Source organism: Pseudophryne corroboree, assembly GCF_028390025.1.
Source record: "Pseudophryne corroboree isolate aPseCor3 chromosome 3 unlocalized genomic scaffold, aPseCor3.hap2 SUPER_3_unloc_24, whole genome shotgun sequence".
Classification (NCBI taxonomy): Eukaryota; Metazoa; Chordata; class Amphibia; order Anura; family Myobatrachidae; genus Pseudophryne; species Pseudophryne corroboree.
This window is the reverse complement of record NW_026967513.1, coordinates 496,090-518,014: the sequence shown is the minus strand read 5'-3', so window position 1 is coordinate 518,014 and position 21,925 is coordinate 496,090. Positions and strand designations below refer to the sequence as shown.

The window sequence follows — 21,925 nt, the reverse complement described above, 5'->3', positions numbered from 1 at the left end:
TTTCCTTTAGTTGGGTCACCATAATCATTTGCAGAGAGATTAATACTGGTTGTGAGGGATTCTGCTAAATCTTCAGGTAAACAAGTATACAATATCTGTTCTAGATCCCTGCAAGTAAACTTATGTACATAATACTCCTGTGAGAGGCACCTACAAGTGGCATCTGAATCTTTCCTCGGGTCTGGGAATCCAGCTTTTATACTTAACAGATCAGTTTTTGATAGTGGGTAACTGACCTCAACTGAGGAAGCTGGTACAGCCGGGCTTACAGCAGTATTGCCTTCACCTTTCACTTCTGGCCTCCCTGGTAATTTCATTGTGCGCATAGGGTTCAGTGCTACGGTCTCACTGTCAGTATCTATGATGGCTTGGTCTGTAGGCACTTGTATGGTGTACGCTGCAAGCTGATCTTGACTGTCTGCCTCAATGATTTCTCTTGTCCCTATGCGATGGAATACACGCTGTCCTGTGTTATTTAGTATTCTGTAATTAAACCTGGGTCCATCTCTGAGTGTTCTTATGGACTGTGCAATATGTCCTGGTATACTGGTGACATTGAGACATGCTTGATTACCACTTATATATACAGGAGAGGTCACTGGTGGAGTAGCAAAGGAAAGCTTAGGTAGCAGAAGCTGATAGAAATCAGGGGAGTTAGCAGATGGATGGGAGACAGAAGAAGCAGAAGAGTCATCAGATATTATAGACAAGGTGTTTAAGGTTTTCCTGTAATATGTCAATGTCTGTGTCACCATCTTGTTCTTGGTGTGGGCTTCTTTGGTCAGAGCCATGTGCCGTAGGTGGACTATATGTGTGTTGTGTACTTGTGGATATTACAGGAGGGGCAGAGCCCTGGGCACCCTGTGCTGGTGGTATGTAAGAAGGCTGTACAGCAGGAGGAACTGCACTGTGAAAAGCTGGAAACTGGATGAATGTTGCGTAATCCTCTAGGCTGGATATGTCATTAGGTGTATTCTGTAGTGACTAATTCTCTTACTGGATATAGAGATGCTGGTGATGCTGTGATATTGTTGTATGGTGGAGGATTACTGTGTGGGTTTGGTGTCAGTACATGTGTCAATACAGAGGTTAATCTTAACGTTATCTGCAGTCCAGTTACACATTTCCTTTTTCCATAAATCTAAAACTTGCAAATGTTTAATATACTCATTAGGTTGTATAACTGACTTTATCTGTTTCTCAAGGCATTGAAGTACTACTGGGTCAAAACTGCCCGTTTTAGGAAATGGTACAGTCTCATCCTGTGTGATGTCATTGTTAGGTGCCGCGGTCCACGGCGCCGCTCGATCTGCTTCCGAGCGCCGCGGCCGCCGCACCTCCCTCTCTGCCCGCCCGGCGCCTAGCAACGTCAGGACGCCATGCGCGCTGAGCCGCCGGGTCCCTAGCAACGCTGGGACGCCGTGCGCGCTGAGACGCCGGGTCCCTGGCAATGCTGGGACGCCGTGCACGCCGGACCCTTAGCAACGGGGACGCCACTGACGGACCGCGTTCCCCGTTGCCTCTTATTGATTGGCACACCTGTTTGCTCTGGTCGTGCAGCAGAGCAGCTGCACGACATTACCAATTAAAGTATCATTGCAGCTATTGGAGGGCTCCGTGTTATAATCTCCCTCACTACCTGGCACAGACGCCGGTGATAGCTTCCTGTATACTGTTCCTGCCTTGTAAATGTCTGTTCCTGGTCAGCTGTACCTGGTCAATCCTGCTCCCTATGCTCTTGTATCCTGGAGTTCTGAAGCCGGTCCTGGGAATCCTTCTAGTCCTTGTGAACCTGTTACTGTCATCTGGGGTTCTCGCCCGGTCTCGTGAGTAGCGGCTTGTCGCGTGTTGCGGCCTAGGCCGCTTAGTATTAGTGTTTATTTTGCATTGGTGCTTTTGCGGAGGTTTCCGCTTTCACTGTCCTCCCCGGAACTCGGCGGTGCCATGTGGGGGAGTGGACAGTGGTATCTTTTGTTGTTCATTTCCATTGGCGGCGTGCCGCACATACATTTAGTTTTAGGGTAGTTAGTAGCCCCTAGCTTCGGTTGTTTTAGTTAGAGGTCCCCTTGTTATTATCCTGTCTCAGTTCACGCTTTGTCTCTCTCTAAGACCTGGGGCATCGGAGTTGGGCAGACCTAATCCGCCCTTCAAATGCGGCTGCCGTGGGCCCAAGAAACCATAGTCATTCAGGCGTGAATTGACAACACGGGTAAAACAACGGAGGTACGGTGCTAGGGGCTACTTCCGTTCCATTCCTGTCCCAGCATCACGTCCTGGTGCTCTGGACTCACTTCATAAGATCGTTCTAGTTCTGAGCATCAGGAACGTAACATTATCACCGGCCAAAAAAACAAAACAAAACACATTTAAACAGTTTTTTGTATCTGGTGGGCCTTGAAATTCGGCCTCATGAATCCAGCAGTTTTAGGACCGAATCCCAGCCAGCTTTTAGCCAGCCAGATTCAAGAACAAACTCAGATGGTTCAGGATCTTACTCTTCGGGTGAGGTCGCAGGAAGATCTTTTGCGAGCCTCCCAGAGTATGATTCCAGAACCAAAGATGCATCTACCTGACCGTTTTTCGGGTAACCGAAAGGATTTTTTTTAATTTTAAGGAAGCTTGTAAGCTTTATTTTCATTTAAGGCCCCGGTCCTCTGGCACTGAGTCTCAACGGGTCGGGATTGTGATGTCATTACTGCAAGGCGATCCGCAAACCTGGGCTTTTGGGCTAAAAGCTGACGATGTTGCCTTGCTATCTGTAGATGCCTTTTTTAAGTCCTTAGGCCTGTTGTATGATGACCCAGATAGAGAAGCATCGGCTGAGAGCCATCTGCGTGCTCTTAAGCAAAGGAAAAATCCAGCAGAGGCGTATTGTACCGAGTTTCGCCGTTGGTCGAACGACTGTGGCTGGAATGACCCGGCCCTGCGCAGTCAGTTTCGCCTCGGTTTGTCCGAAGTTATTAAAGACAGTCTCCTTCAGTACCCCGCTCCAGAGACTCTAGACAAACTCATGGAGCTTGCTATTAAAATTGATTGTCGTCTCCGGGAGCAGAGGGCTGAAAGAGGAGCTAGTTTCAGGCCTAGTCCATGTGTGTATACTTTCCCTGAGGACGTCGAGGAGCCCATGCAAATGGGCCTCTCCCGGCTGTCCCCAGAGGAAAGAACCAGAAGGCTAAATTCTGGTCTTTGCTTGTATTGTGGTGGCAAGGGACATATTGCACGTAATTGCCAGAATAAACAGGGAAACGCTCTGACCAGGTGAATTGTGAGGGGGTTCACTTGGGTCTGCAGTTAATCTCCTCTAATGACTCCTTATTAGTTCCAGTAAAAATGTCCTTTGATAGTCTTAGTTCGTTGGTGTTGGCCTTCATCGACAGTGGAGCAGCTGGAAATTTTATGGATCTTGGTTGGGCCTAGGCTCTGGGCGTTCCACGGATACCTTTGGACAAACGTATCACCATGCACGGCTTGGATGGTGGTCCGCTTTCTAATGGGGTAATCACTCACCGCACACCACCAGTACAACTGACAGTGGGGGCCCTACATTCAGAAAAAATCGAGTTCTACCTTACCCATTGTCCAGCTGTTCCCGTAGTCCTGGGTCACCCTTGGCTCGCCTTTCATAATCCCACCATAGATTGGCGGTCTGGGGAGATTTCCCGATAGGGTCCTTTTTGTGTAAAGGAATGTATTTCCCGTCCAGTCCGGGTTGCGGTAGTTACCCCAGAACGTATTCCTTTGGAATATCAGGACTTTGCCAACGTTTTCTCTAAGGGTAATGCGGATATTCTGCCTCCACATCGGTCCTACGACTGCGCTATTGACTTAGTTCCCAGTGCCTCTTTACCTAAGGGGAGATTATATGCCCTGTCTGGGCAGGAAACCACAGCTATGAATGATTATGTTCAGGAGAGCCTAAAAAAAGGCTTCATTAGGCCCTCAAAATCTCCACTTAGTGCAGGGTTCTTTTTTGTTGAGAAAAAAGATGGGTCGCTCAGACCATGTATTGATTTTCGGGCCTTGAATAAAATTTCTGTTAAAAACACCTACCCCTTGCCATTGATTTCAGTACTCTTTGATCAGCTCCGGTCTGCCGTTATCTTCTCTAAGATTGATCTTAGAGGGGCTTACAATCTCGTCCGAATAAGATCTGGGGATGAGTCGAAGATGGCCTTCAGTACACAGTCAGGTCATTATGAATACCTGGTGATGCCGTTCGGGCTGTCAAACGCTCCTGCGGTATTTCAGGATCTCATTAATGACGTACTTCGTGACTTCCTAGGAAAGTTTGTAGTCGTTTATTTAGACGACATTTTGATTTACTCTGAGTCTGTTGAACAACATATTACCCATGTGCGACTGGTCCTTCAGAAATTACGGGAAAATCACTTATACGCCAAACTGGAGAAATGTGATTTCCATATCACAGAAGTGTCCTTCCTGGGGTATATCATTTCTCCTAAGGGGTTTTTCATGGAACCAAAGAAACTCCAGGCCATCTTAAATTGGGCACAACCCACGAACTTAAAAGCAATTCAGTGCTTTTTAGGGTTTGCAAATTACTATAGGCGTTTTATTCATACCTTCTCTGATTTGGTTGCTCCTATAGTAGCATTGACTAAAAAAGGAGCGGACCCTTCCAATTGGTCGTCTGAAGCCAAGTCTGCCTTTCTGGCCTTGAAGCAGGCCTTTGTTTCAGCTCCAGTTCTTAGGCACTCTAATCCGGAGCTCCCCTTTATTGTTGAGGTAGATGCCTCAGAGGCTGGAGTGGGGGCTATCCTTTCTCAGGAATTACACCCATGTGCCTTTATGTCCAGGAAATTCTCCTCCGCAGAATCCAACTATGATGTTGGTAATCGAGAATTATTGGCAGTTAAATGGGCTTTCGAGGAGTGGAGGCCCTGTCTGGAGGGAGCTATGCATACCATTACGGTGTTTACTGACCATAAGAACCTGCAGTATATTGAGTCAGCTAAACGGTTTAATGCTCGACGGGCACATTGGGCGCTGTTTTTTACTCGTTTCAGGTTTATTATCACCTTCAGGCCCGGTTCCAAGAATACGAAAGCTGATGCCGTCACGTTGTTTTCTTCCGGTTCACAATAACCATCCTGCTACTACCACCATAGTTCCATCATCTGTCATCCGGGCAGGCCTCACACAGGATTTATTTACACAGCTAGTCCAGCTTCAACAGCAGGCTCCTAAACTTACTCCTGCTGATCGTCTCTTTGTCCCTGAATTTCTGAGAGGCACTGTTCTAGCTGAGTTTCATGACAACAAAGTGTCTGGTCATCCGGGTATCACTAAGACCTTGGAGTTAGTCTCTCGCTCAGTGTGGTGGCCTAATCTTTCTAAAGATGTAAGGGAATTTGTCCATTCCTGTCAGGTTTGTGCACAGCATAAGGTTTCTCGTTCGTTGCCGGTCGGGCAACTCGTACCTTTAGCCGTTCCTCTCAGGCCATGGTCACATATATCCATGGATTTCGTGGTGGACCTTCCTCTTTCAGACAGATTTCGAGTCATTTGGGTGGTAGTAGACCGTTTCAGTAAGATGGCCCACTTCATTGCTCTTCCCCGATTACCCTCTGCTCAAAGGTTGGCAGTCTTGTTTCTCCGCCATGTGTTCAGGCTCCATGGGTTGCCCAGGGATATTGTCTCTGATCGGGGTCCGCAATTCATCGCCCGTTTCTGGAAATGTTTTTGTGCCTCATTAAATATGAAACTCTCTTTAACATCTGGGTACCATCCACAATCTAACGGACAAACCGAAAGGGTTAATCAGTCGTTAAAACAGTATTTACGGTTGTATTCGGCCAAACTTCAGAATGATTGGTCTGAATTTCTTCCTTTAACTGAATTTGCCTATAATAACTCTTGTCATTCTTCCACCAAGGAGTCCCCATTCTTTTCGCTCTTTGGTTTTCATCCTAGAGCCAACTCTTTTTTCCCTCATTCTCCAGTCTCCTCGTTGACCTTAACTTCCCATCTCAGAACGATTTGGAGAAAGGTGCACCTTGCCCTTAAGAAGGCTGCCTTCCGAGAAAAGAAATTTTCTGATAGGTTCCGAAGTCCTTGCACTTTTAAGGTGGGAGATAAGGTGTGGTTGTCAACCTGCAACATCAAGCTTCGACAACCCTTGGCTAGATTGGGACCCAAATTTATTGGACCAGTCCTTATCATTAAGAAAGTCAACCCAGTTGCTTTTCGGCTATTCTTGCCTAAATCACTCAGAATTGGCAATACCTTTCACTGTTCCCTTCTGAATCAGTATTTTTCTTCCAGGAGATTTCCTCGGAGGACTTCCCAGGGTAGACCTCCGGTGGATGTTCAGGGGCAACAAGAGTTCTTGGTGGAGAAGGTTTTAGATTCAAAAGTTTCCCGGGGCCGGCTTTATTTTTTGGTTCATTGGAAAGGTTATGGCCCGGAAGAAAGGTCTTGGGTCCTGGATAAGGATCTACATGCCTCTAAACTTAAGAGATTATTCTTTCAGGAATTTCCTCAGAAACCCGGCTTTAGGGGTTCTTTAACCCCTCCTCAAGGGGGGGTACTGTTAGGTGCCGCGGTCCACGGCGCCGCTCGGTCTGCTTCCGAGCAACGCCCACGGCCGCCGCACCTCCCTCTCTGCCCGCCCGGCACCTAGCAATGCCAGGACGCCGCGCGCACTGAGCCGCCGGGTCCCTAGCAACGCTGGGACGCCGTGCGTGCTGAGACGCCGGGTCCCTGGCAACGCTGGGACGCCATGCACCCCGGACCCTTAGCAACGGGGACGCCACTGACGGACCGCGTTCCCCGTTGCCTCTTATTGATTGGCACACCTGTTTGCTCTGGTCGTGCAGCAGAGCAGCTGCACGACATTACCAATTAAAGTATCTTAGTAGCTGAGTATTAGTGTTTATTTTGCATTGGTGCTTTTGCGGAGGTTTCCGCTTTCACTGTCCTCCCCGGAACTCGGCGGTGCCATGTGGGGGAGTGGACAGTGGTATCTTTTGTTGTTCTTTTCAATTGGCCGCGTTACATTTAGTTTTAGGGTAGTTAGTAGCCCCTAGCTTCGGTTGTTTTAGTTAGAGGTCCCCTTGTTATTATCCTGTCTCAGTTCACGCTTTGTCTCTCTCTAAGACCTGGGGGCATCGGAGTTGGGCAGACCTAATCCGCCCTTCAAACGCGGCTGCCGTGGGCCCAAGAAACCATAGTCATTCAGGCGTGAATTGACAATACGGGTAAAACAACGGAGGTAGGGTGCTAGGGGCTACTTCCGTTCCATTCCTGTCCCAGCATTACATCCTGGTGCTCTGGACTCACTTCATAAGATCGTTCTAGTTCTGAGCATCAGGAACGTAACAGTCATTCCACTTAGAAACATACTGGACACACGGTTGTCCATAAAGGCTGAACATACAAGTAACAGCAGTACTGTCATTACTCTCTGAAGAGTCACTTCCCATTTTTCAACAACACAGTATATTATTTCTCCCAATTTGTCGCCTGGACTGCTCTCTGTGGCCACAAAGAGTCTCAAATAGATCTGACTCCTGTCATTCTCACCAGTAATAATGTTACTTATACATTTCCCCTTCTGTATATGTAACGTATGGTGTAACTAGATCTGACTCCTGTCACTCTCACCAGTAATAATGTTACTTATACATTTCCTCTTCTGTATATGTAACGTATGGTGTAACTAGATATGACTCCTGTCATTCTCACCAGTAATAATGTTACTTATACATTTCCCCTTCTGTATATGTAACGTATGGTGTAACTAGATCTGACTCCTGTCACTCTCACCAGTAACAAATGTTACTTATACATTTCCCCTTCTGTATATGGAACTTATAGTGTAACTAGATCTGACTCCTGTCATTCTCACCTGTAAAAATGTTATTTGTACATTTCCCCTTCTGTGTATGCAACGTATGGTATAACCAGATCTGACTCCTGTCATTCTCACCAGTAATAATGTTATAAATTTTTCCTCCTGTATATGTGACGTATGGTGTAACAAGCTCTGACTCCTGTCATTCTCACCAGTAATAATGTTACTTATACATTTCCCCTTCTGTATATGTAACGTATGGTGTAACTAGATCTGACTTCTGTCATTCTCACCAGTAATAATGTTACTTATACATTTCCCCTTCTGTATATGTAACGTATGGTGTAACTAGATCTGACTCCTGTCATTCTCACCAGGAATATTGTTACTTATACATTTCCCCTTCTGTATATGTGACGTATGATGTAACTAGATCTGACTCCTGTCATTCCCACCAGTAATGATACTTATACATTTCCTTTTCTGTATATGTAACGTATAGTGTAACTACATCTGACTACTGTCATTCTCACCAGTAATGTTACTTATACATTTCCCCTTCTGTATATGGAACGTATGATGTAACTAGATCTGACTCCTGTCATTCTCACCAGTAATAATGTTACTTATACATGTCCCCTTCTGTATATGTAACTTATGGTGTAACTATATCTGACTCCTTTCATTCTCACCAGTAATAATGTTACTTATACATTTCCCCTTCTGTACATGTAACGTATGGTGTAACTAGATCTGATTCCTGTCATTCTCACCAGTAATAATGTTACTTATACATTTCCCCTTCTGTATATGTAACGTATGGTGTAACTAGATCTGACTCCTGTCATTCTCACCAGGAATATTGTTACTTATACATTTCCCCTTCTGTATATGGAATATATGGTGTAACTAGATCTGACTCCTGTCATTCTCACCAGTAATAATGTTACTTATACATTTCCCCTTCTGTATATGTAACTTATGGTGTAACTATATCTGACTCCTTTCATTCTCACCAGTAATAATGTTACTTATACATTTCCCCTTCTGTATATGTAACGCATGGTGTAACTAGATCAGACTCCTGTCATTCTCACCAGTAATAATGTTACTTATACATTTCCCCTTCTGTACATGTAACGTATGGTGTAACTAGATCTGACTCCTGTCATTCTAACCAGTAATAATGTTACTTATACATTTCCCCTTCTGTATATGTAACGTATGGTGTAACTAGATCTGACTCCTGTCAGTCTCGCTGGTAATAATGAGGCAGATGTATTAACCTGGAGAAGGCATTAGGAAGTGATAAACCAGTGATATGTGCAATGTGATAAAGGCACCAGCCAATCAGATCCTAACTGTTAATTTACATATTGGAGCCGATTGGCTGGTGCCTTTATCACCTTACACATATCACTGGTTTATCACTTCCTTATGCCTTCTCCAAGTTAATACATCTGCCCCCCTGTTACTTATACATTTCCCTTTCTGTATATATAATGTATGGTGTAACTAGATTTGACTGCTGTCATTCTCACCGGTAATAATGTTACTTATACATTTCCCCCTCTACATATGGAATATATGGTGTAAACTAGATCTGACTCCTGTCATTCTCACTGGTAATAATGTTACTTATACATTTCCCCTTCTGTATATGAAACGTATGGTGTAACTAGATCTGACTCCTGTCATTCTCACCAGTAATAATGTTACTTATACATTTCCCCTTCTGTATATGTAACGTATGGTGTAACTAGATCTGACTCCTGTCATTCTCACCAGGAATATTGTTACTTATACATTTCCCCTTCTGTATATGTGACGTATGATGTAACTAGATCTGACTCCTGTCATTCTCATCAGTAATGATACTTATACATTTCCCCTTCTGTATATGTAACGTATAGTGTAACTAGATCTGACTCCTGTCATTCCCACCAGTAATGATACTTATACATTTCCTTTTCTGTATATGTAACGTATAGTGTAACTACATCTGACTACTGTCATTCTCACCAGTAATGTTACTTATACATTTCCTTTTCTGTATATGAAACGTATGGTGTAACTAGATCTGACTCCTGTCATTCTCATCAGTAATAATGTTACTTATACATTTCCCCTTCTGTATATGGAGTGTATGGTGTAACTAGATCTCACTTCTGTCATTCTCACCCATAATAATGTTACTTACACATTTCCCCTTCTGTATATGGAACATATGGTGTAACTAGATCTGACTCCTGTCATTCTCACCAGTAATGTTACTTATACATTTCCCCTTCTGTATATGTAACGTATGGTGTAACTAGATCTGACTCCTGTCATTCTCACCAGTAATAATGTTACTTATACATTTCCCCTTCTGTATATGTAACGTATGGTGTAACTAGATCTGACTTCTGTCATTCTCACCAGTAATAATGTTACTTATACATTTCCCCTTCTGTATATGTAACGTATGGTGTAACTAGATCTGACTCCTGTCATTCTCACCAGTAATAATGTTACTTATACATTTCCCCTTCTGTATATGTAACGTATGGTGTAACTAGATCTGACTCCTGTCATTCTCACCAGTAATAATGTTACTTATACATTTCCCCTTCTGTATATGTAACGTATGGTGTAACTAGATCTGACTCCTGTCACTCTCACCGGTAATAATGTTACTTAAATATTTCCCCTTCTGTATATGTAATGTATGGTGTAACTAGATCTGACTCCTGTCATTCTCACCAGTAATAATGTTACTTATACATTTCCCCTTCTGTATATGTAATGTATAGTGTAACTAGATCTGACTCCTGGTATTCTCACCAGTAATAATGTTACTTATACATTTCCCCTTCTGTATATGTAATGTATGGTGTAACTAGATCTGACTCCTGTCATTCTCACCAGTAATAATGTTACTTATACATATCCCCTTCTGTATATGTAATGTATGGTGTAACTAGATCTGACTCCTGTCACTCTCACCAGTAATAATGTTACTTATACATTTCCCCTTCTGTATATGTAACGTATGGTGTAACTAGATCTGACTCCTGTCACTCTCACCAGTAATAATGTTACTTATACATTTCCCCTTCTGTATATGTAATGTATGGTGTAACTAGATCTGACTCCTGTCACTCTCACCAGTAATAATGTTACTTATACATTTCCCCTTCTGTATATGTAACGTATGGTGTAACTAGATCTGACTCCTGTCACTCTCACCAGTAATAATGTTACTTATACATTTCCCCTTCTGTATATGTAACGTATGGTGTAACTAGATCTGACTCCTGTCATTCTCACCAGTAATAATGTTACTTATACATTTCCCCTTCTGTATATGTAATGTATGGTGTAGCTAGATCTGACTCCTGTCATTCTCACCAGTAATAATGTTACTTATACATTTCCCCTTCTGTATATGTAATGTATGGTGTAACTAGATCTGACTCCTGTCATTCTCACTAGTAATAATGTTACTTATACATTTCCCCTTCTGTATATGTAACGTATGGTGTAACTAGATCTGACTCCTGTCATTCTCACCAGTAATCATGTTATTTATACATTTCCCCTTCTGTATATGTAACGTATGGTGTAACTAGATCTGACTCCTGTCATTCTCACCAGTAATCATGTTATTTATACATTTCCCCTTCTGTCTATGGAACGTATGGTGTAACTAGATCTGACTCCTGTCATTCTCACCAGTAATAATGTTACTTATACATATCCCCTTCTGTATATGTAACGTATGGTGTAACTAGATCTGACTCCTGTCATTCTCACCAGTAATAATGTTACTTATACATTTGCCCTTCTGTATATGTAACGTATGGTGTAACTAGATCTGACTTCTGTCATTCTCACCAGTAATAATGTTACTTATACATATCCCCTTCTGTATATGTAATGTATGGTGTAACTAGATCTGACTCCTGTCACTCTCACCAGTAATAATGTTACTTATACATTTCCCCTTCTGTATATGTAACGTATGGTGTAACTAGATCTGACTCCTGTCATTCTCACCAGTAATAATGTTACTTATACATTTCCCCTTCTGTATATGTAACGTATGGTGTAACTAGATCTGACTCCTGTCATTCTCACCAGTAATAATGTTACTTATACATTTCTCCTTCTGTATATGGAACGTATGGTGTAACTAGATCTGACTCCTGTCACTCTCCCCAGTAATAATGTTACTTATACATTTCCCCTTCTGTATATGTAACATATGGTGTAACTAGATCTGACTCCTGTCATTCTCACCAGTAATGATGATACTTATACATTTCCCCTTCTGTATATGTAATGTATGGTGTAACTAGATCTGACTCCTGTCATTATCACCAGTAATAATGTTACTTATACATTTCCCCTTCTGTATATGTAATGTATGGTGTAACTAGATCTGACTCCTGTCATTCTCACCAGTAATGATGATACTTATACATTTCCCCTTCTGTATATGTAATGTATGGTGTAACTAGATCTGACTCCTGTCATTATCACCAGTAATAATGTTACTTATACATTTCCCCTTCTGTATATGTAACGTATGGTGTAACTAGATCTGACTCCTGTCATTCTCACCAGTAATAATGTTACTTATACATTTCCCCTTCTGTATATGGAACGTATGATGTAACTAGATCTGACTCCTGTCATTCTCACCAGTAATAATGTTACTTATACATTTCCCCTTCTGTATATGGAACGTATGGTGTAACTAGATCTGACTCCTGTCATTCTCACCAGTAATAATGTTACTTATACATTTCCCCTTCTGTATATGTAACGTATGGTGTAACTAGATCTGACTCCTGTCATTCTCACCAGTAATAATGTTACTTATACATTTCCCCTTCTGTATATGTAACGTATGGTGTAACTAGATCTGACTCCTGTCATTCTCACCAGTAATAATGTTACTTATACATTTTTTTTATTATTATTATTATTATCCTTTATTTATATGGCGCCACAAGGGTTCCGCAGCGCCCAATTACAGAGTACATGTGCACGTAATCAAAACAGGAAAACAGTGACTTACAGATGAAGGCAATAAAGGACAAGTACAGGGTAACTAAGCATAACTACACCAGTAAACGGCATACAGATAAGTTCCAAGGTGACCAAAAAACTGCATGATTTGGGCAGTTGAGGATTATTAAAGTAAGAAAAGGATAAGCACATGAGGGAAGAGGGCCCTACTCGTGAGAGCTTACATTCTAAGGGGAGGGGTAGACAGACAGGGGTGACACAGATGGGGTACATAGAGAGCATGGAACAGGGGGTTAGGATGAGATTTGGCTGGGTTTGGTAAAGAAATGGGTCTTGAGAGCCCGTTTGAAGTTTTGTAGAGAGGTGGAGAGTCTGAGGGGGAGAGGTAAAGAATTCCAAAGGAAGGGAGCAGCACGTGAAAAATCTTGGAGATAGGAGTGGAAGTAATCAGGAGACAGGAGAGTCGGTGTGCATTAGCAGAGCGAAGAGGACGGGTGGGAGAGTAAAGGGAGATAAGGTCAGAGATGTAGATGGGAGAGGAGTGGGTGAGAGCTTTGTAAGTGAGAGTGAGAAGTTTGAATTGGATTCTGAAGGGGAAGGGAAGCCAGTGAAGGGCTAGTAGGAGAGGGGAGGTGGATGTAGTGCGTTTGGTGAGGAAGATGAGCCGAGGAGCAGCATTGAGGATAGGCTGGAGTGGAGAGAGGTAATTGTCAGGGAGGCCAATTAGGAGGAGATTACAGTAGTCCAGTCTGTAAATAATTAGTGAGTGAATAATGATCTTAGTGGCATCCTGGGTGAGAAAAGGTCTGATCCTGGAAATGTTTTTGAGATGAAAATGACAGGTTTGTGAGAGGTGCTGAATGTGTGGTTTGAAGGAGAGGGAGGAGTCAAGGATTACACCAAGACAGCGTACTTGGGGGCTAGAGGAGATAGTCGTGCCATCAATGGATAATGAGATTGTGGAAGGAAGGCAAGCAGGTAGGTTCGCTTCTTCTCCCCTTAGTCCCTCGTGGCAGTGAGTCTGTTGCCAGCAGATCTCACTGAAAATAAAAAACCTAAAATAATACTTTCTTTTCTAGGAGCTCAGGAGAGCCCCTAGTGTGCATCCAGCTCAGCCGGGCACAAGATTCTAACTGAGGTCTGGAGGAGGGTCATAGTGGGAGGAGCCAGTGCACACCAGGTAGTCCTAAAGCTTTCTTTAGTTGTGCCCAGTCTCCTGCGGAGCCGCTATTCCCCATGGTCCTTACGGAGTCCCAGCATCCACTTAGGACGTCAGAGAAATCTTGGATAGGAGTGGGAGGAAGTAATCAGAAGACAGGCGAGTTGGCGTGCATTAGGATATGGACCTGTTTCACTAGGACATGGTATCATGGCCAACTGGCATCACCCACACCTGGAGCTCAGCTAGACATTTAGTATTGGTATTGTTTTCAGTACCCGGAGCAAAGACTGTATATCTGTATAGCAGAGGTAAAGGAGGACATGATGTCTTATTATTTCACCCAATAGCAGCATGTATATTGAAAAAAAAAAAAAAAACACAGGACATAGGATAAAACCTGAAGGAACAATGCAGGAAAATGGTGAAGATGAATATACTCCAGCACAGGAGTTCTCAAACTCGGTTCTCAGGGGCGCACACAGTGCATGTTTTGCAGGTAACCCAGCAAGTACACAGGTGTATTAACTACTCACTGAAACATTTTAAAAGGTCCCCAGGTGGAGCTAATTATTTCACTTGTGATTCTGTGAGGAGACCTGCAAAACATGCACTATGTGGGCCCCTGAGGACCGAGTTTGAGAACCCCTGCTCCAGCAGATTAAAATGGTTCCCCACATGTGTGATGTCTACTGTGTCCAACAAGAGCTGATTTATTAATCACTCAGAGCATGCAAATGACTTCACACCTCTATGAGTTCTCTCATGTCTAACAAGATGTGATTTCCGTGTAAAACCTTTCCTACACTCAGAACATGAAAATGGCTTCTCACTTGTGTGACTTCTCTCATGTCTAACAAGACAGGACTTGTGTGAAAAACCTTTTCCACACTCAGAACATGAAAATGGCTTCTCTCCGATGTGACTTCTCTCATGTATAACAAGATATGACTTGTGTGAAAAACCTTTTCCACACTCAGAACATGAAAATGGCTTCTCTCCGGTGTGACTTCTCTCATGTATAACAAGATTCGATTTCAGTGAAAAACATTTCCCACACTCAGAACATGTAAATGGCTTCTCTCCGGTGTGACTTCTCTCATGTCTAACAAGAGTTGATTTCTGTGCAAAACATTTCCCACACTCAGAACATGAAAATGTCCCCTCTCCGATGTGATTTCTCTCATGTATAACAAGACATGACTTGTGTGAAAAACGTTTTCCACACTCAGAACATGAAAATGGCTTCTCTCCGGTGTGACTTATCTCATGTTGAACAAGATGTGATTTCCGTGTAAAACATATCCCACACTCAGAACATGAAAATGGCTTCTCTCCGGTGTGACTTGTCTCATGTTGAACAAGTTGTGATTTCCGTGTAAAACATTTCCCACACTCAGAACATGAAAATGGCTTCTCTCCGGTGTGACTTGTCTCATGTTGAACAAGATGTGATTTCCGTGTAAAACATTTCCCACACTCAGAACATGTAAATGGCTTCTCTCCGGTGTGACTTGTCTCATGTTGAACAAGATGTGATTTCCGTGTAAAACATTTCCCACACTCAGAACATGAAAATGGCTTCTCTCCGGTGTGACTTCTCTCATGTATAACAAGATATGACTTGTGTGAAAAACCTTTTCCACACTCAGAACATGGAAATTGCATCTCACCTACCTTAGCTGGCTGATGTGCAATAAGCTTTGTGTTCTGTGTAAAACATGGTGCATCTATAGAACAGGAAAACACTGTATCTACTGTCAGAGCTGTAACAGATGCACCAATATCAGAGTGATCAGGAGAACATTTCCCAGGATCAGAGGGATCAGCTGATAGAGCTGGATGTATAATTGGGGTAATGGGGTTATCTCCTGGAGAATCCTGTCTACTGTCATTATCTTTTATGTCACAATCCGGGGATAACATTAGATGTCCTTCTGAGATGTTCCTGCTTGTGTGTCCATCTGCCGGAAATAAAATACATTTTGGAAATGTGAATTTTCATAAAACAATTAAAATCTTGTAAAGATTATGATCAAAACTGGAAAATTACTATAAAATAGTGATGAGCGGATTCGGTTTTACTCGGTTTTCAAAACGGCATCTTATTGGCTATCCAAAACACGTGACAGCCGTGAGCCAATAAGATGCCGTTTTGAGAACAGAGTAAAACCAAATCCGCTCATCACTACTATAAAATGAGTAGACAAGACCCAGGGTGTTACATGGTACAATATATAATTCTGTAACAGACATTTTATCCAGTACTGTATTTCTGGCATTGCTTTTATGTTTATCTTTAAAAGAATACTAGGAAGCTTGGACAGGAGTGTTACGAACACTGAGAGAACATGTGGGATTACTAGAGGTGACATGGGCTGTGCAGTAATATAACATCTCCTGTGCATACATTTAGGTAACACTGAGATCATGTGGGATTACTAGAGGTGACATGGGCTGTGCAGTAATATAACATCGCCTGTGCATACATTTAGGTAACACTGAGATCATGTGGGATTACTAGAGGTGACATGGGCTGTGCAGTAATATAACATCGCCTGTGCATACATGTAGGTAACACTGAGAGATCATGTGGGATTACTAGAGGTGACATGGGCTGTGTAGTAATATAACATCGCCTGTGCATACATTTAGGTAACACTGAGATCATGTGGGATTACTAGAGGTGATATGGGCTGTGCAGTAATATGACATCGCCTGTGCATACATTTAGGTAACACTGAGATCATATGGGATTACTAGAGGTGACATGGGCTGTGCAGTAATATAACATCGCCTGTGCAAACATTTAGGTAACACTGAGAGATCATGTGGGATTACTAGAGGTGACATGGGCTGTGCAGTAATATAACATCACCTGTGCATACATTTAGGTAACACTGAGATCATGTGGGATTACTAGAGGTGACATGGGCTGTGCAGTAATATAACATCGCCTGTGCATACATTTAGGTAATACTGAGATCATGTGGGATTACTAGAGGTGACACGGGCTGTGCAGTAATATAACATCGCCTGTGCATACATTTAGGTAATACTGAGAGATCATGTGGGATTACTAGAGGTGACATGGGCTGTGCAGTAATATAATATCGCCTGTGCATACATTTAGGTAACACTGAGATCATGTGGGATGACTAGAGGTTACAAGGGCTGTGCAGTAATATAACATTGCCTGTGCATACATTTAGGTAACACTGAGATCATGTGGGATTACTAGAGGTGACATGGGCTGTGCAGTAATATAACATCGCCTGTGCATACATTTAGGTAACACTGAGATCATGTGGGATTACTAGAGGTGACATGGGCTGTGCAGTAATATAACATCACCTGTGCATACATTTAGGTAACACTGAGAGATCATGTGGGATTACTAGAGGTGACATGGGCTGTGCAGTAATATAACATCGCCTGTGCATACATTGAGGTAACACTGAGATCATGTGGGATGACTAGAGGTTACAAGGGCTGTGCAGTAATATAACATTGCCTGTGCATACATTTAGGTAACACTGAGATCATGTGGGATTACTAGAGGAGACATGGGCTGTGCAGTAATATAACATCGCCTGTGCATACATGTAGGAAACACTGAGATCATGTGGGATTACTAGAGGTGACACGGGCTGTGCAGTAATATAACATCGCCTGTGCGTACATTTAGGTAACACTGAGAGATCATGTGGGATTACTAGAGGTGACACGGGCTGTGCAGTAATATAACATCGCCTGTGCGTACATTTAGGTAACACTGAGATCATGTGGGATTACTAGAGGAGACATGGGCTGTGCAGTAATATAACATCGCCTGTGCATACATGTAGGAAACACTGAGATCATGTGGGATTACTAGAGGTGACACGGGCTGTGCAGTAATATAACATCGCCTGTGCGTACATTTAGGTAACACTGAGAGATCATGTGGGATTACTAGAGGTGACACGGGCTGTGCAGTAATATAACATCACCTGTGCATACATTTAGGTAACACTGAGAGAACATGTGGGATTACTAGAGATGACATGGGCTGTGCAGTAATATAACATCTCCTGTGCATACATTTAGGTAACACTGAGAGAACATGTGGGATTACTAGAGATGACATGGGCTGTGCAGTAATATAACATCTCCTGTGCATACATTTAGGTAACACTGAGAGATCATGTGGGATTACTAGAGATGACATGGGCTGTGCAGTAATATAACATCGCCTGTGCATACATTTAGGTAAAACTGAGAGATCATGTGGGATTACTAGAGGTGACACGGGCTGTGCAGTAATATAACATCACCTGTGCATACATTTAGGTAACACTGAGATCATGTGGAATTACTAGAGGTGACACGGGCTGTGCAGTAATATAACATCACCTGTGCATACATTTAGGTAACACTGAGATCATGTGGAATTACTAGAGGTGACATGGGCTGTGCAGTAATATAACATCGCCTGTGCATACATTTAGGTAACACAGAGATCATGTGGGGTTACTAGAGGTGACATGGACTGTGCAGTAATATAACATCGCCTGTGCATACATTTAGGTAACACTGAGATCATGTGGGATTATTAGAGGTGACACGGGCAGTGCAGTAATATAACATCGCCTGTGCATACATTTAGGTAACACTGAGATCATGTGGGATTACTAGAGGTGACATGGGCTGTGTAGTAATATAACATCACCTGTGCATACATTTAGGTAACACTGAGATATCATGTGGGATTACTAGAGGTGACATGGGCTGTGCAGTAATATAACATCTCCTGTGCATACATTTAGGTAACACTGAGATCATGTGGGATTACTAGAGGTGACATGGGCTGTGCAGTAATATAACATCGCCTGTGCATACATTTAGGCAACACTGAGATCATGTGGGATTACTAGAGGTGACATGGGCTGTGCAGTAATATAACATCGCCTGTGCATACATTTAGGTAACACTGAGAGAACATGTGGGATTACTAGAGGTGACATGGGCTGTGCAGTAATATAACATCGCCTGTGCATACATTTAGGTAACACTGAGATCATGTGGGATTACTAGAGGTGACATGGGCTGTGCAGTAATATAACATCGCCTGTGCATACATTTAGGTAACACTGAGAGAACATGTGGGATTACTAGAGGTGACATGGGCTGTGCAGTAATATAACATCGCCTGTGCATACATTTAGGTAACACTGAGATCATGTGGGATTACTAGAGATGACATGGGCTGTGCAGTAATATAACATCTCCTGTGCATACATTTAGGTAACACTGAGAGATCATGTGGGATTACTAGAGGTGACATGGGCTGTGCAGTAATATAACATAGCCTGTGCATACATTTAGGTAACACTGAGATCATGTGGGATTATGTTAGGGTCTCCTGCCCTGTGCTGCCACGTCATCATGTCAACCGGGAGACAAGTGCTTGCGGAGTAACCTGAGCGCAGCTGATACTCCGGTTCGGGTCTTTTGCTGTGCAGTGGTTACAGGCTCTGTGCACGGCAGGGGATCCGGTGCTGGTTTTTGTGCTCACAGTCTGTGAGGTCTGAGTGGGGCGTGGACAGCACCTGCTTTATAAGGCCTCTTCTCAGGTTAAGCAGATGCTGCTGAATCTTTGTTGGTTAGTCAGTTCCTGAAAGTTAGCCAGTACTGTGTAGCTTTGTATTTGTTGTTGCTTACTGCAAATAGGCCTGGGGATTTGGTACTACACTCTGCCAATCCAGACCTAGCAGTAAGACTGGAGTCAGTCGTTTAACCTGCTGGGGTTCTTTTGCTACTCTGAACTTAGCAGGTTTGCGGCTGTATTCTCAGACTGCCTGCCTAAATCCTGTCTCACTGTGCAAGGTGTTCAGGTATTCAGTTTAGTGGCAGTAAGCTGAACCTGTGCACTGCAAGTGAGGATTAGGATTGTGGAGACTCTCCTTGTGTCTATCATTCCATCTCTGACCAAGGAGTTTACTGCCACACCCGTTGGTAACCCTTTAGGGTTTTGCTGTTGCCCTTAGCAACAGCATTTCGGGTTCTCTTCGGGTATTAAAACACAACATCTTGCTTTTTTCATCTGAGCATTCCTAATAATAGGGAGACACCCAGTTTCTTAGCCTCTGGGCTTCTCTGTTCACTTTGTGTTTATTTTGTTACCCTATCACCTTCTGTGTACGTAATGTCATATTCCCCAGTCTGTCTGTGAGTTCATTTGTTTTGCATCCCTATCCGTTCAGACACCAGTACATTCCTGCAGGCACTGGTGTGCATAACAGTTCAGACACCAGTACATTCCTGCAGGCACTGGTGTGCATAACAGTTCAGACACCAGTACATTCCTGCAGGCACTGGTGTGCATAGCCTAATACTCCTGTTGAAATTTTGTGGGAATATGGAGCATACCCCTCAAAATACGTTGCAACAGGTGGTCGATCAGGTGCAGGTCCTGACTCGACAATTTAATGATTTGTCCATTAAAATGCACACCTCCCAGGCCGCTGGCGGAACTCCCGCAGCAGCAGCACCTTCAGGGGTTAAGGAACCGAAAGTAAATCTCCTGGATTGTTTTTCTGGAGATCGCTCGCAGTTCTTTTGTTTCAAGGAGAGCTGCAAGCTGTACTTCCGGCTTAGGCCTCAGTCTTCAGGGTCGGAGATTCAGCGAGTGGGCATAGTGATTTCCTTGCTACAAGGAGACCCACAGGTCTGGGCATATGGGTTGCAGCCTGACTGTCCGTCGCTTAAAAGTGTTGATGCTTTTTTTACGGCACTGGGCATGTTGTATGATGACCCTGACAAGACGGCCTCAGCCGAAGCTCAGATTTCGATCCTTAAGCAAGGGCGAAGGCCAGTTGAGGTTTACTGTACGGAGTTTCGGAGGTTGGCCCATGATACCCAGTGGAATGACCCAGCCCTGAGACACCAGTACCGAAGAGGTCTTTCTAACCAGATAAAAGACCAACTGGTACAATATCCCTTGCCTGATAGCTTGGATCAGCTCATGCAGTTATCTATCCGGGTGGATAGACGGCTGAGAGAGCGTAGGTTTGAAAGGGAGACCGAGGCTTCCTTCTTTCCCAAAGGAACCTCAGACTCTGAGGAATTTTCCGAGGAGCCTATGCAGATTGGGGCTACCCGCCTCTCCTCGCGTGAGAAGACGCGGAGGAGACAGCAGGGGTTGTGTTTGTACTGTGGGAATAAAGGTCATGTGGTAGTATCATGCCCAGAAAAGCCGGAAAACTTCAGGGCCTGAGGGTGATGGGAAATATCCTGTCAGGCCAGAAGTCAGAATTTCCCAAGAAGACTTTTATCATTCCGGTGACCTTGAAGATCCTCGGTCAAACTGTCAAGACTGAGGCCTTTGTGGACAGTGGGGCCGACGGGGTTTTTATGGACCGCCAATTCGCCCTGAAACACTCTGTTCCCTTAGTACCCTTGGCATCGGAAACTGAGATTTGTGGGTTAAACGGGGAACCATTATCCCAAGGTAAAATTACCTCTTGCACTAGCCAGATTTCTTTGTTTATTGGAGCCACACACTCTGAAAAATTGTCCTTTTATGTGACTGTCTGTACTTTTGCCCCATTGGTGTTGGGGTTACCCTGGTTAAGGGCCCACAATCCTCAATTTGACTGGGTCTCTGGGGAGATTCTTAGTTGGGGTACTGATTGCTTCAGGAGTTGCTTGAGCCTTCCAGTCAGGCTCTCGCAGCTAAGTTTGCCAGGATTGCCAGGGTGTTATGCAGATTTTGCGGACGTGTTCTCCAAAAAAGTTGCAGAGGTACTACCTCCCCATCGCCCCTATGACTGTGCCATTGATTTGTTGCCAAATGCTAAGCTTCCCAAGAGCAGGTTGTACTCCCTGTCACGTCCTGAGACTCAGGCTATGGCAGAGTACATTCAGGAGAACTTGGCTAAGGGATTTAT

General features: G+C 43.6%; 1 protein-coding gene across 1 annotated transcript in view; it reads right to left on the bottom strand.

Moving 5' to 3' along the window:
* Positions 1-14,128: 14,128 nt before the first annotated feature.
* LOC134983790 (zinc finger protein OZF-like) overlaps positions 14,129-21,925 on the bottom strand; it is a 41,145-nt gene continuing 33,348 nt past the window's right edge. The window contains exon 2 of the mRNA XM_063949424.1: positions 14,129-15,958. Within this exon, the coding sequence (XP_063805494.1) occupies positions 14,715-15,958 (1,244 nt within the window). The 3' untranslated portion in view covers positions 14,129-14,714. The remainder of the gene's footprint in view (positions 15,959-21,925) is intronic.